The sequence below is a fragment of the Erithacus rubecula genome (genome assembly GCF_903797595.1).
Source record: "Erithacus rubecula genome assembly, chromosome: 13".
Classification (NCBI taxonomy): domain Eukaryota; kingdom Metazoa; phylum Chordata; class Aves; order Passeriformes; family Muscicapidae; genus Erithacus; species Erithacus rubecula.
Window position 1 is genome coordinate 7,290,232 of NC_136665.1, and position 15,393 is coordinate 7,305,624.

Here is a 15,393-nt window from a genome sequence, read left to right on the forward strand (position 1 = left end):
GTCTCACCAGTGTATATAACTTAATCCTTATTGTATTCCAAATTATGCTAGAACTTACTAAATACCTTTAAAGAAAAATCTCACATGCACAAGTGCTGAGAAAGAATCATTTGCCATTAGGAGGTACAGAATATGCAGTTCATGCTTTTCTCAGACAGTTGCACCAGATGAATCCTCTCCTTAACTCAGCTCATCCATCACCTATGACATGAAATATTCTTGTTCTTCCCCTCATTTCAAAAGAATGCATCACATGCATAGAAAGGGTTTACCTGTCTCCCTTTGGGGCAGAGTTCACTGCTATCATCTTCCATCTTCAGTGGTTTTGTTTGTATCTATGCAAATGCTCTAAGGAATTAAATCCTTTCCTTCAGCAGAGCTTCCAGTCAGTGCCTTACAGAGAGCAGCACCAGGTGCTCTCTGCCTTAAACATCTGCAGTTGTCCCTCCAGCCAACATCTGAGTCAGCAAGGTTTTCTACAGTCTGTTAAAATGGTGTAAAATTCCTTTTTTTCCCCCCTGAAAATAAGTTTATTCTCTTTGCCACAAATCCTGAGAAATCTTAGGCTACAGAAGCTTTTATGAGTTGACATCTGTTTACCTAGAAGTTACTTTGGAATACTTAATAAACAGAAAATAATCAATGGATTCCATTTCTTTCAGTGAGTTCAGTTTCTTTAGTTTTTTGGGGTTTTTTAATCAGTATCTGAACGTTAGTTTGACACAAAAACAGCCATGAAAGCTCATGTGCAAACATCTAAAAATTTAAAAAGCAAATATTTAAGTCCTAACTAGAATATAGCATTAGTTCACTGAATAAAATATTTGCCTTTTAATTTAAAAAGACCTCTTCCCATTTCATCAATATCTGACCTTATACAGTTATTTTCGGTAACATTTCATTTTAAATGTAGTTTTGGTGTAATTTTTCTAAATAAAATTTGAGTGATAGCAAGGCACCATTTAGAATATTAAGTGGTAAATATCTTTTGCACACAATCATCTTGCCAAGACCAATCACACTAAGGATGTTATACAAAGTGGGGATCTCCTACTGCTTAGAGTGGTATAACTACAACAGCTGAAATTGTGAGCAAACTTCTACTAAGCTACTTGTGGGGGGGGGAAAAAAAAAAGGAAAAAAAAAACAAAGAGAAATATCCATTTTCCAGTATATTTTTATAAATATCAACTCCAGTTCTGCATGTTTTAGAAAAATATGTTGCTGATAAATACACTGTATGTCTTCTCCCTGAATTCTATACAGTTAGAGACTACTGAGCTTAGTGAAATCTAACTTTGAGTGAGGATTTGTAAACCATGTATTCCTTTCATAAAAAACACGTTTGACAAACTCTGAGCACATGCAGGTTCTTCCCTTTCCTTTGAATTCTGATACAAACTAATCCAGCTCTTGAATATGAAATTGCATAAGTGCTTACATTTGCTTAACCATTCTTTACAGGATGTGGTGGTCACTGATTATCTGTAATCCTGGGTAACATTCTCATAGCAGTTAAAATTCTTTGAATAACATAATAATTTCCAAAATAGAACACATCAATCTCTTCCATTCCTTGTGCAATCACATGATATTTCTGGCTGATATGTGCAACCATCTTGGCATTTAGAAACAGCTTCTCTTCAACAGAAAATTTGAATTTACCACAAAGGGTCATATTTAACTAAATTTGTGATTCTAGGAGTGTCCTGCACAGGGCCAGGAGTTGGACTCAATGATCCTGATTGGTCCCTTGAAACTCAGCATATTCTATGATTCTACAAAAAGGAACTTAAGCCAGCTGATTAAACAAACAGTAGGTAGTCTAATACCAAAAAAATTATTCAAATTAATAGTTATTTTAATAGGATAGGTTGTTTTGCATATTTATCATGTTGGCATATTTAGTATGAGATACCAACATGTGAGTGAAGGCCTAAATAGCAAATGATAGGAAAGGATGAGGATATTTATTTATCTCTGTGTTTCCAAGGTCTTGGGCTTATATACAGGAACATTTTTCTCCTGAAGTGATGGGAGGCCCTTAATTATATCTGCAGCTTTCTCTGCTATCATGACAGTTGGGGCATTCAAGTTTCCAGAGACAATACTGGGCATTATTGAAGCATCAACTACTCTCAAGTTTTCAACACCAATTACTTTTGTTTGGGGATCCACTACAGCAGTGCTGTCTGAAGGCAGACCCATTTTACAGGTGCAGGAAGGATGATAAGCACTATCAGCCTTCTGCCTTATGAAAGCATCTATTTCTTTGTCAGACTGAACATGATTTCCTGGTTGAATTTCAGGCCCACGAAATTTTTCAAAAGCTTTCTGAGCAAAGATCTCTCTGGTCAGCTTGACACACTGGCGAAATTCCCAAATATCTCTTTCTGCATAGAGAGAAAATAAGAAAATTGTAAGTACACATTTGATTTACCAGAATATGCAGAATGCAAACAGAAAAAAGCAGCATTGCAGAAAAAAGGCTGGAAGGAAAGTCTCTCACTTCTTGTGAAAGCCAAGATAAAGCAGAATAATTTTCAAAGTCACAGATATTTACATCCACTGTGAAAAAAACTGTTGCTTTTATATTGCACAAGCCCACAAGGGAAGATGTGAGCTATGATTTGCACTTTCTCTTGCTGTGTCTAGGAAAAGGAAAATAGTCTCAGCACAAAGAAGCAAAATAAATTACTTCCTTCACAGGAAGCAGAGGTAGTGATGACACAAACAGCAAGACAGGGCAGATACTGAGAATTCTGACTTCATTCCCATCAGGGAATTCTTTCTAGCTTACACAAAGCTTTGCACAATCACCTCTTTTCATACTAGCTGACTTTTATAAATGAGAAATAAGTAACAATGTACCAACCAGCACTTCTGAACTGGTGTTGAGTAGGTACAAAAATCAGCTACTGAAACAGGAAATGAGCTGACATCAGAGCAAGGAGAGGCTGCAGTCACCTGTTGACAGGTAGTTGGGCTCAATGATGGGGTGGTCATTTGGATCTGAACTCTTCAGCTTCAGCCAGCCCACACTTGTGCTCCTCATGGGTCCCACGTGGACCTGCAACACCCACACTCTACTTGTGAGACAATCCCACCAGATCTACTTCCAAATTCAGAATGGCTTTTTGGGTTTGTTTTTCTCTTTTTTTGGGAATTTAGACAGACTTTACAAATTCAGCAAATGTAAACATTAGCCAGAGATAGTGGAAAATACCATTGAACATTTCCCCATTTTTATATAATCTCTTTTGTAAATACGTAATTCCCTTGCAGGGAGGAAATATGCCTGTCACATCAATTCACAGCTGCCTTTTTCATTTAAAACACAACCATTCAAATTTAGTAGTATCAGAACAGTCTCATACAATCAGCAACTGGACTAAATTATTATATCTCTGAAGGGAAGAGATTAGCAAAGAAAAACACGTATATTGTGACAGCTCCTCAGAATTAGAATTCAGAGTTTTGGATCAATATGATAGTCTAAAAAGGAGCTTGGATTTGTGCCAGTGAATAAATGAGTGTTTCTATACATTTCCACTTAAAACTTTGTCTAAACTGCAGTGGAACAGGGAACAAACACCTTGTTCCACTGCAAAATTGTGTCCTAACCCACAGCACTAGGGCACTTCTGTAGAGTGAAAACTTAATTCAACACTTGTCTTCTTTCCCAGCGATAAAAACTAACATAAGTTGGGTGGCAATATCAAATAACAAGGCTGTGTTTTTTCCCCAGTGAAGGAGGTTAAGCAGTTTATTTTATATTATACTGAACAAAGTATTTTTTCAATAAATAGCCCAATTATCAACATTTATAATGGAGCATAAATCTCCTTGCTAATGGCAGCAAAACCTTACTGGAACATTCTCTTCAACTCACCTGGTAAGCTTCCATTGTGGAAGCAACTCTGCCATGGTCAATCACCTGAGAGGGAAGAAAGTGGAACTGAATGTCGGGGTGAGGAACCCCTGGTTCACTTCGGATGAAACCACCAGATTCCAAGTGGGCAGTGGCTCCCTCACCTAGAAGGTGTAAAGGAGAGAGAAGATGCCTCAGAAGAGCAACAAGTCCACTTCCTTTTAACCCTTAGTTGCACTATTATGAATAATTTGTATGCCCAGGGTTGATTGCAAGGAATGCAAATCCACTATGAACATCTCGTGGTTTAAGCAGTGTGCATCACTTTCATCTGCTTTTTAATTCCTGGATAAATGTAGATATGCATAACTTTGGAAACCCCACTGGGATGGAATGGGATGTTGCAGTTATCTCACTGTAACTGGCTGGCCAAGGGTCTGGCTGCAGAGGCAGATTTGGATCCTAGCAGGTGTGGAGGGAGCTGGCTGCACATCCTGATATTCCTGCACTGCTTTGGTCTGTGATGTGCACTCCAGTTATCCCATCAGTCACATGGAATAAGCAGAGCCATCCACAGTGCCTACCCTGAAGGGAAAGATGAAAGTCCTGCAATGTGCCCTATGTGATTTTCATTTCTTTTTAAAACTGTAAGTTAGTCCTCAATATTTGCTTGCATGGTAAAAAGTCACATATACCCAGAATAAATTGCCAAATAATAACATAATTCAACTAATGATGTGGAGCTCAACTTTGGCCAAGCTATTTAACTGACATCAAGGATTATATTTACAGATCCTTTTTAAGGTACAATTTATGACTGAAGTATTGCAAAATGCATGTGTCATTTTAAGGAAAGTCAATTCATATTTACTTGCAAGCCAAAAGAATTCTGATCAGAGCAACAAATTATTTTGAGACAATTATACAGGAAACTTAAGTCAGTTAAGCAATATTTTTATTGATATCACACTGATTAAAAATAGAATATATTTTCCATCTTTTTTACAATATCTTTTCTTAGTAGCACTGATTTTTAAATGTAGAATTTTTCTTTGCGTGAGATATAGTAATGTTACAAGTGGAGTATAATAACCTCCTTCATTACCTAAGATATAAAAACTTTAAAATATTCTGGTATAGAAGAAAAGAAATTGTTTCAATCTATTTGTAAGTTCCAGCTATTTCCCAGAGCATGAAGGAGATTATATATTAAGGCTCTTAGACTATAAATTCACAGATAAAAGGCTGTCATGATTCTAACTCAGTCAGTGGTAGAGTGATTGCATACTTTGCTTCCTACCTGTAAATTTCCAAAGCCATTCCAGACCAATCCTCACCATGTTCAGTGGCTTTTGTGCACTGTATAGAGTAATGGGTTTGGTGCACTTTTGCTGGACATACACTTCTAAATGGTCCTGAAGGTTCTGACCTACCCCTGCAGGGGGTGGAAAGGGAGGAGGGAGAAAAAAGTGAGAGGAAAAAAATGTTATTTCACACAGAACAATTACCCACAATGTTTCAAGCAGAAAACATCTTAAGTGGGAACTAAACCAATGTCTTAGGACATTGACAGTGGACAGTGATAACACAGACCAACGAGTCACATCAGCCTTTTGCTCATATCAGAATTAAGTTTTACATAAACATAGCATAACTAGAATGCAAATAGAAAGTTAAATGGCAGATATATCAATTGTTCGAAAATTGCCAGATATGGCTTAATCCTGTGCTTACATCTTTAGCTTTATGGAAAAATTCATATTATTTATTCTATATTTGAATATTTATGAGAGTAGGAGTTTATAAAATCTGTTGTGGATCAAAACTAATTCAAAACTCTTAATGAAAAGTGTGCTGCTGAACTATAGAAATATGCCTTCAGAAAGGCATTTTTCACTTTCAAATGTGGTGAAGAAAGAGTAGGAGTTTGCTACTTAGCTCTAAAATCAGTGCATGTTTCCACTGATTTGTATAAAATCAATACATCTTTGCAGTGATTTTTAGCAAACATGTTTTCAATGTGTTTCATTCTTCACAACTTGACATCAAGAAAACTCAATTTCATGATTAATTTAATTTAATGGTCTTTCAGTTGCATCCACAGGAAGATAAAAGAAGAAAGAAAAAAGGTTACCTGGAAGATGGCAAACAACAGGGATCCCCAGTTTTTTTAGATCATCTGCATTTCCAATTCCAGACAACATTAGCAGCTGGGGAGAATTTATGGCACCTCCACTTAAAATAACTTCCTTGTTGGCAAAAACCTAAAAGGAAATGAGCACAAAAGCCCTAAGATTATCAAGCCTGAGCTGAATGCAAGCAGTGTCAGGGGCTGCTCTTTGGTTACGCTCTTCTGATCCAGATTAGACACCCTTCCCTCACATTTTCCTCATTTAAATGTATTCCTGTCTTGTCAGAATTTTCCACAGAGAGAAGGGATCAAGCTTTTGCTTTGATCATTCCTGTATTTATTCCCATCTTTACAATCCATTCAGCCTGTATGGCACAGCCGTTGAGCCCAGCTCCTGCCCTGCTTGCCAGGGGACAGTACCTGTGGCACTCGGATCAGGCAGCTGAGCTCCCCTGCCATCTGCAGCAACCCTTAATCAATTAAAACTGAAACTCCTAAGGGAGATTTGGAATTCACAGACATGGTAGCTCAAACATTCTCAAGAGCTTATTTTTTCTAAATTCAGCCAAGGCTAAAGTTTGATTTTTAGCTCGTGGTAGTCCTCAAAAGCCACCCCCAACACTAAAGAACTGCTGATAAAATTGGCTGCAGGCATAGACTGGATTTTGTTTTGATCAAATGGTTTGGTCTGAGCCCTGAGCTGGTCATGATACAGGCTGCTAAATTATTCCTCTGCCTTAGACTCAGAGTTTTAACAGATTAGCATGGAATGCATATTAATTTGTAATCCTGTCCTTTTTGAACGACACCTCAGCTATACAGAATGATGGCAAATGAGATTGTTGCTGCAGTAACATAAAGTGTGATAATAATAAAAAGTGTTTTCACTCTTTTTATCTGATATGGCCAACAGATGCCAGTGCTGTTATCTTTTATTTATTATAGTTTTGCTCTGGGCAATCATTAGTATGTTAAGACTAATAAAAAACATATCAGAACCTGTTGACTCAATACTTAGAGCTGTATTTTGCACGTTATACAAACTTATTTAACTTATTTACATTTTCTATGGTACACTCAGAACTGGTACCAGTTTGTTCAGAGCAGCATTCAGATGATGCTTGCACAGTCTAAACCCACTGCAAGGTCAGCACTGTAGCTATTCTTAGCCCACACAAAGTTTTTCATAATGTCGCAGCTAACATGCTAAGAGGAAAAAGTGACTTTGATACACTTTTGTTTGGGTTAGTCTATAATACATTAAAACATTTTCATCCTTTATATGAAATATAAATGCACTTTTCTGCTTCTTTCTGAACTTAAAAAGTCCAGGAATGTTCAGTCTACCTTTCCTGTTTTTGTCAGAGGGCTTACTGGAGTCCTGGGAGATCTCTAGAACTTCAGTGTTAGACAAGTAACAAGACACTAGCTGGTGAATAGATTTTGAATAATTTTTGAATCAGGTTTTGGTGATCTTTTCACTCTGCTGATGACTGATGCAAAAGAGATTCTATCTATAACAGACTGTAGAAACAAAAACACTTTCATGTAGTCAATTGCTCCATCTTGATGTCCGTAATGCAATAAAGTTATTAGTTCATCCATTCTGACAGGGATAAAATTTTCCAGAAAGTGAAAGCAGACTAACCCTGCAGTTTTGACGTTGGGGGAGAGAGGGGGAAAGGGGAGGGAAGGAAAGGAAATACATTGAAGGTGCATTTTGTACAGTACATAATATAAATATATATTATTCACTATGAAGAATTCATACATATATTAGTATGTATGAAAATTCATAGCAATTGAAGAATTTTGCAATTAAATGATCCAATATTCAGAAAGTCTTTGATCATATGTAGTTGCATTTCCAATACTTTCTTCAACAAAATTGATCTTGACAATGGCACAAGAACAGCAATTAGAGGTACTGTTTTTACAGAAATTTAATAGCTTATTAAATCAGTTAAAGGTTCTGCAAATTTTGTTTCATATTGGTAAAATGATTATCATTTGCAATGCACTTAGAAAGCAGTAGATTTGATCTGTGATTTAGAAAATCAAGTAACAGATTATTTATACTGCATTTTAACTTCTGGCAGGTGCTCAGTCACAGAACTTGTCTGCTGAGTTTTAGAAGGGTACTGAACTCAAACACCAAGGTTTGTTCTCAACTCTCTCTTCGATATTATTATCACACTTTGTAATTATTTTATAATAGTTTGTGACTAAATATCTTAGGTTATTAGCATACAAGCCCCTTTTAGGCAACATCCTAGCTACAGACTAGTCCATAATCAGCTATTAAGGGAAGTGAGGATGATTTAGGTCTTACAGAAGTCAATGAATTGAAAGAGGCATAAAATGAACCAATTATCCATAGAATTTTGTAAAGACAATTCAAGCATTCTTCTATATAATCACATTTTTAGTGGAAGTTGGACTAAAACTGAGAAATATTCATTCCACAGCCAAACATAAGGCAAGATTTGTCATTGAACCCTTGAACTATTCAGATTTCAGTAGCTGGCTGAACAAATTTTCCTCTGCCAGAATTGGTTTTCAGAAACATCCCCATTGCTGCATCTGGTCAATGTGCTGGGACAGGGCATGGTTGCACCACAGGCTCCAGCCAGACTTCTTACACAACATTCTGTCTAACATCAAGTTATGGCTTGTCCCCTCAGCACTGGGAGATGAACAAGTGATGATGAAGTTAATCTCTAAATCAATACAACTGGAACATCATCTACTGTAAAATAAGGAATCATATACTGTAAGAAATAACATAACCTCTTTAAAAAAAAGAACATTTTGCACAGTAAAGTGCCATTTTTAATAGACATTTAAAAGAATATATAATTTAGCTCTGATTCATAACTTTCACACTGGAAATTGAAAATGTCTTACCTTTTTCTTTTGCCCATTTTTCACATACTCAACACCAATGCATTTTGTTCCTTGGAACAAGATTTTTGTTACAAGTGTCTTCTCTGCAACTGAGAAATTTGGGCGTGATATGGCTGGGCGAAGATAAGCACTAGCTGTGCTCCATCTTTGACCTACAATGTATATTTACATTAAACATCAAAACAGTCATGCTCAGATTTTGGCCAATAACCACCAGGATGCCTACAGAGAGAAAGTCTTCATAGAGAGTTCAAAGCAAATGCGATTTGATATAATAATTAAAGCAATTATTTCAATTTAACAATTTTCACAATGACGGAATTTAACTGTGAATCAGGACTTTCCTTGCATTGAAATAAACAGCACACTGAGGGCAAGCTGCTGAGAAATTAATGGGGTGTAAATACAGAGTGCCATGTGGGTAGTAACCTAAACATTCAAATGGCATTCAGGGCAGATTATACGTCCATATTCCAAAATTATTTCTGGAGCAGGAGTAGAAATGACTTGAGGAGACCCTTTACGGTTTACCTCGGTGTATGGTCATGTCCATCCAGCCAAAGCCCTCCTGCTGATAGCCATTCATGTCATCGGTGAAGGGGTACCCAGCCTGCTGGGCTGCCTCCAGGAACGCCCGGTGCAGAGGATGGTTTGTTTTCCCTCTGGACACGTGCAAGGGGCCATTCCCACCTCGGTACTGATCCGGCCCCAGCTCGTGCGTCTGCGCCTTCTTGAAGTAGGGCAGGCAGTGCTCGTAGTCCCAGCCCCGGGCGCCCTGGGCGTGCCAGCGGTCGTAGTCGCGGGCGTGCCCGCGGATGTAAACCATGGCGTTGAGCGAGGAGGAGCCGCCCCAGACGCGGCCCCGCGGCCAGTACAGCGCCCGCCCGTCCATGCCCCGCTGCGCCGTGCTATGGTAGTGCCAGTTGTACTTGTCGTCGCACAGGTTGTAGGTTAGCGCGGCGGGCATGTGGATCTTCCACATCAGCCTCTTGCTGCCCAGCAGGGTGTCCTTGGGCCCCGCTTCCAGAAGCAGCACGCTGCTCTGCGGGTCTTCTGTCAGCCTGTTGGCCAGCACACAGCCTGCTGAGCCGGCTCCGACGATGATGTAGTTGTAAGAGTTTGCCTTTTCAGAGCTCAGCTGAGATGCTGCACGTGAAATTTTGAATTGTTGTTCATTGGTGATTAACGTGTTCTGTAATGGGTGTGCTTTGAACAGGCTTCCTGCTGCTTTGCGCATCACAGGACTGTGACAGTTTAGTCCTTTCATTAAATATGACATCTTTACTGATAGTCAGTCTTGCAGAATTTCTGACAAAAAATCGGGTGGTTTACTCTAGGAAAAAACCGAAATATTCTAATTAAGATGTAAACATTACTATCTCTAAAATGTCAGTCATTCTTAGGTGACAATGGTATACTTTACCCATTTTCACTACCCAAAAAGTTACCAACAATGGCAATAAACCGGTAAACATTTACTGTCTTATTATTCTTTTCATGACGTCTATGCAGCAGTCAAATGTACTATCCTATATAATATGCAGTCTTGGTTTTTATTTTCTTCTGGTTCCCCAGACAGATGAACATTTTCAAGTATTTGCCAAACCCATAAGAGATGGAAACTTTTGCATTCCTTCTAGTCTCTCTTTACCTACCTCTATTAGGAAAGAATTTAAGAACAACAATTTCAAATCTTCTCTGTAAGTCTGTGACAGGGATATCACACAAGGCAATTCACAATGGAAATTATGAGTGTGCTCACTGCACATTCTGCCATTCTCCACAAAACAAATGTCTAACAAACTGATTTCCAGCTATCCCTAATGTGAAAACTGCTGGATTTGCAGGTGTGTCTTCTAACACAGGGAAAGGCAAAATCTGTTTACTTGTGCCTTTCTACCTTGCTACTAAACCCAGACTGTGCCAGAGTGCTCTGAGTACAGTTACAATCTAACACAGATCCTTAGGCTGAATAGGAATGGAAGATTTTTACTTTCAGAGAATTCTGTGAGCTTTGGAAGTACCAGAGGTTTAGCTCTGTGTTGTACTGGTTCAGGCACAGGGACTCAGTGCCAGATTTTCTGTGTGTCATAGGTACTGATCCTGCAGGCCAGGAAGGGTTTCTCCTGCTCTCTCCCCCTGAAACCATTCCTTTTGGTCTGAACAATTAGTGAAATGGAGTGTCTTTGGACTGCATATTGTATTTCTCCCTGCCCCCTGACTTCTGTCTAAGCTGTTGCTGTGTATTCTAGAGACAGCAGGGTCCATCACACTTATCTTTTCCAGCACTGCCCAACAGAAACATAAGTAAGTATTCTCTGGAAATAGGTAGAATCCTCTGTAATGAAACTGGGTGTAAATTGCTGCTAAATGCTAGAAATTTTCCATGTAGAATTACAATTTTATACAATTTTATGTTCAATCTCATTTGCAAATGTATGTTCCTTTACTCTTGGGGAACAGATGGGAAGAATCATAATACTCTGACTTTTCTTAGGAAAACTTGTAATAAACTTGTTCAGGGCTGTACAAACCCCAAAACTTCTAAATGAGCAACCAGCCATGGAGAACAATTTGTTCTCTAAAGAAAAGAAAAAAAGATGATGGGGATATGTCTCAACCTTAAGTTCACACAGCTGATTCTCCTCACAGGAATAATTCAAAATTGTTCCCAGCTGAAGATGGGGACGAGTCAGGTTTTTTTGCTGGTGAAGTGTATCAAAGGATTCTTTCTTGAAGAAAAAGGTTTATCAGCTTCTTGCAATGCAGCAGAGGATGCAAAGGTAGAGAGGTTTTTGCTTGTTTTGGTTGTGAGGAAGAGGGTTATGGTTTTGCAGTAACTGTGTTTAACCTGCAGAATTGGTGGGCCACAGGACTTTATTGATCCAGGAGCAGCAGATTGATGAGGGGGTTGGTAGAATATGGGCCTGGGCCCTGATAATCTGGGAAAGGTACTCTGTCCAAGTAGGGAACTATGGTTTTATGGCAAACTCTTCAAAACGTTCCTGTGGTTATGTTAAAAAGAAATAAGTAGAAGTATACATTGTGGTCCTACTGGGATGCTCTGTACTCTCTATCAACAACAACAAAAAAATCTTTTGGATCTTACTGGGTCTTTCTGCATGCCTGTATCTGGGTTCCCCCTGTATTATGACCTCTATGAACATGTAGTAAAATGTTCCTTAGTAATCAGTGGGCAGACTTGCAGAAATGCACATGGCAGCAACATGAAATACATTCCCTGTATTGCAGCAGAGCTTCAAAACCTGGAGCTTGTTTTAAAAACGTTTGTGTTTCTGAAGCTGCTGTTCAGCAGGGCTTATGGCTGGTGGTTGTACAAGACTGAGGAGAGCAGGAGAATCTCAGCAGGAAAATTCCATTGCTACAATATAACAATACAGCTAATCGTACATGGGTTAGCTAGAGGTGGGCAGTGAATTCTAAAACCAGGTGTCAGGGCTCCTGTGTCCTTGTAACACATTTCTGAATACAGTATCAGGCTGTTGTAATCCACGAGTACTTACAGTTGCAACTCTATCTTGGGCTCTTATGTTAAAATAGACTTTTTAAAGGGATTCAAGACAGGTAGACTTCTATCCCTCTGTCTGGGATAGAAGGCTGAGTTGCCAACCAAGAAAGCTAAACCTAAAATTGCTTTTAAGTAACTTAAGTAGCATATTTTATATCTTCTCCACCACATATTTTTCAGCTATATAGTTAGATGTTATTTTAAGGTTTTCTTTGCATTTTGTTGTTTTACTTCAAATGGAACAGGACTGGCAGAATAACACCTGAGAGAATTTTTATCTTGCAAAGAGAGCTGGGAGTGAAGTCAGTCAGCAGTGTCCTGGCCATAACAGTGAAGTGACTTTGACAGTCAGTGTGTAGATGATTCACAAACCTTGGTGCTTTTGAGTTCTGAAGTGCAGAGGTCAAAAAATAAACCCCTCTGATTTAATATAAAACTAGCACACAGGTTTTGATTGAATGGATTAAAACACTAGTTTCAATGGACTAAAACGTTAGTTTCAATGCACAATTCTTTTTGCCATATTGATCCACCTCCACTCTCCTCTTTCTGTGGTCCCTCTGCATGAGCACTATCCTACCCCATTTCTTCTAAACTGATCCTGAAACAAAAAAGAGAGGGTCATTGCGGCTGAAACACACCCTCTTCTGTTGACAGAGGACAAACAAGAATATCCCCTTTAGCAGATGTAAAATATGACCCTCACCCAGAGATGGCCACAGCACAGACTGTACAGAATGTAGCAATGGGGCTTTGTGAGGACATTAACCCTTCAGATGCTGTCAGGCCTGACTGTGTAAAGTGCAGGAAGAAGAGCTCCTCAGGTTAAAGAAGATCTTGCTTTTTGTTTGTTTGTTTTCCCCTGCTGCAGGCTGTGTAACAGGTTTAAATGTATCTGCTGCAGAACGTTTTGGACTAACTTTCCCTTCAATCCTGCCAGGAAAAAAGTTCATTCACTCTCAAAATTTCACTCACTCTCGAAAACTTAGTGCTAAGTTTAATTTCCATGGCTGAAAGTGTTTCAAGCCGACTTACCCCGCCGCTTCCTCCTCTGCGCACAGGCGTGTCCGGGGCCGCTCCGGGGGCTCCCGAACCGGACCGGGACCGGGACCGCGGCCGCTCCCGCCCGAGCGGGGGAGATGGGTCTGTCCCGGTGCTCTCCGCAGCACGGGGCACCCAGAGCCGCCTCTCTGCCAGCCCAGGCCGGGAGGCCGCTCCGGTGCGGGGCTCGACCCTCGGCAGCCGCGGCGCAGGGCGGGCGGAGCGCGGGGAGGGCCCGGGAGCGCGGGCAGCGGGGCGAGACTCGGCGGGGAAGGAGCGGCTGGGACTTCCCCCGAATGCACCCTTTGGCCGCTGTGCAGGACGTGCCCGAGCGCCTCCGCGCCCTTCCGAAAGCGCCCGGAGGAGAAGCGGGCGAAGTCCCCCATCCCGCCGGAGTCCCCGGGCGACTGCGCTGCCCCTCCAGGACAGGGCTGCCAGGTTCCCTCGGGACAGGGCTGCCAGGTTCCCTCGGGACAGGGCTGCCAGGTTCCCTCGGGACAGGGCTGCAGCTCCGCCAGTGCCACCGGGACAGGGCTGCCAGGTTCCCTCGGGACAGGGCTGCCAGGTTCCCTCGGGACAGGGCTGCAGCTCCGCCAGTGCCACCGGGACAGGGCTGCCAGGTTCCCTCGGGACAGGGCTGCCAGGTTCCCTCGGGACAGGGCTGCAGCTCCGCCAGTGCCACCGGGACAGGGTCGTCAGGTTCCCTCGGGACAGGGCTGCAGCTCCTCGCTAAGGCCACCCCTCCCCGCTCCTTCTCGGAGCGCTCCAACTTTTTCACCCCGCTCTTATTGGGACGGAAAAAAGCGTTTCCTCCACCCTCGGCTGCGAAAACTCCTTCCATGGGAGCACTTGGAGCTGCAGGCGGATGAAAGCCCGGGTGTCCCCGCTCCGTGCCCGGCGCTGACGGGAGCTATCGCTGTATGTGTGAGCGCTGGGCGCAGCGCTCGAGGGCAGCCCGTCAAAGTTGGGCTGGAACTCACATTGAAGGCTTTAATTGCCATCCGTACCTGTGCTGAGCGTGTTTCCAGGAGAAAGCCTTGGTTTGGAAACGAGAGCAGCAAGCCCGCTGTCCTGCTGGACCCGTCTGTGTTGACTGATTAGTTTTCTCAGCAGTAACGGCTTTTGGGTTTGGTTGTATGAGTGATAAGATACCACACACTGGTAAGTGTGTGTTCAATCATAATTCTGAAGTTTCCCACTGGGTAGGCAGAAGAACTAACAGTTCTACAACGTTACTTCTCTATTGCCTTTGTCCTCTGAATATCTTCAGTATAGTCTAATGTAGTTGTGCTTGTTGCAGACTAAACTGCATTAAAACATGCTGGTGGTGAGAGCATCTCCCAAAATTCCATGACAAATGGAACAATATTGATGATTAATAATTTTTTGCATTGCTTTTTAGCACACTTTTAATGTATGGACATCAGAAATTAACATTTCAGTAATTCTGTGTGCATATTCTCTTATTCATTTAAAATACACATAAATCCATAAATACCATATATTGATATGTCTTATTATGATAACTGATCATAGCTTTCAGAGACTTGTTTCAAAGTGATTTTTTTCTTTTAGAGCTCCTCACAATCAATTCAGTTGGAGGATGTTTTCTACTTGTGACTGAGTCTCATTGCTGTGTCAGCTTGTGCCATCTCAGACTGAGGTAAGCATTTCACCTCCTTGAGCTTTTGTATTCTGTAGTTATACTGCAAGCATCCTTTTAGATAAGGTTATAAAAAAGAGACTGTCTTTGGGTATTACTGCAATAGGAATACTCTTAAGTTTGTTCAGCATTTCAGTGCAAACCAGTCCAGTGCTTTTGAAGGCAGCTGACTGACCAAACCAGGTGTGTTGGTGTTGTAGGATGGCTGAGGAGCACAGCCTTGCTGCCCTCAGGTGGAATGAAACTGGAAG

General features: G+C 40.9%; 1 protein-coding gene across 1 annotated transcript; it reads right to left on the reverse strand.

The window, feature by feature from the left end:
• Positions 1-796: 796 nt before the first annotated feature.
• Positions 797-10,226, reverse strand: CHDH (choline dehydrogenase). The gene is made up of 7 exons (XM_079317165.1): positions 9,441-10,226; positions 8,910-9,061; positions 6,006-6,135; positions 5,172-5,306; positions 3,893-4,035; positions 2,968-3,070; positions 797-2,393 (listed from the first exon to the last, which is right to left on the reverse strand). Exons 1-7 carry the CDS (start codon positions 10,186-10,188, stop codon positions 1,975-1,977), a joined length of 1,830 nt encoding a protein of 609 aa, XP_079173291.1. The 5' UTR covers positions 10,189-10,226; the 3' UTR covers positions 797-1,974.
• Between the last annotated feature and the right edge of the window lie 5,167 nt (positions 10,227-15,393).

Bases quoted from the DNA above. Each gene is read 5' to 3' on its own strand.
- CHDH (XM_079317165.1), bottom strand. From the start codon at position 10,188: ATGTCATATTTAATGAAAGGACTAAACTGTCACAGTCCTGTGATGCGC. The intron at 6,136-8,909 runs GTAAGACATTTT...ATTTCCTTTTAG, and splicing joins AAAATGGGCAAAAGAAAAAG to GTTTTTGCCAACAAGGAAGT. The intron at 4,036-5,171 runs GTAGGAAGCAAA...TACACCTTCTAG, and splicing joins ATGGCTTTGGAAATTTACAG to GTGAGGGAGCCACTGCCCAC.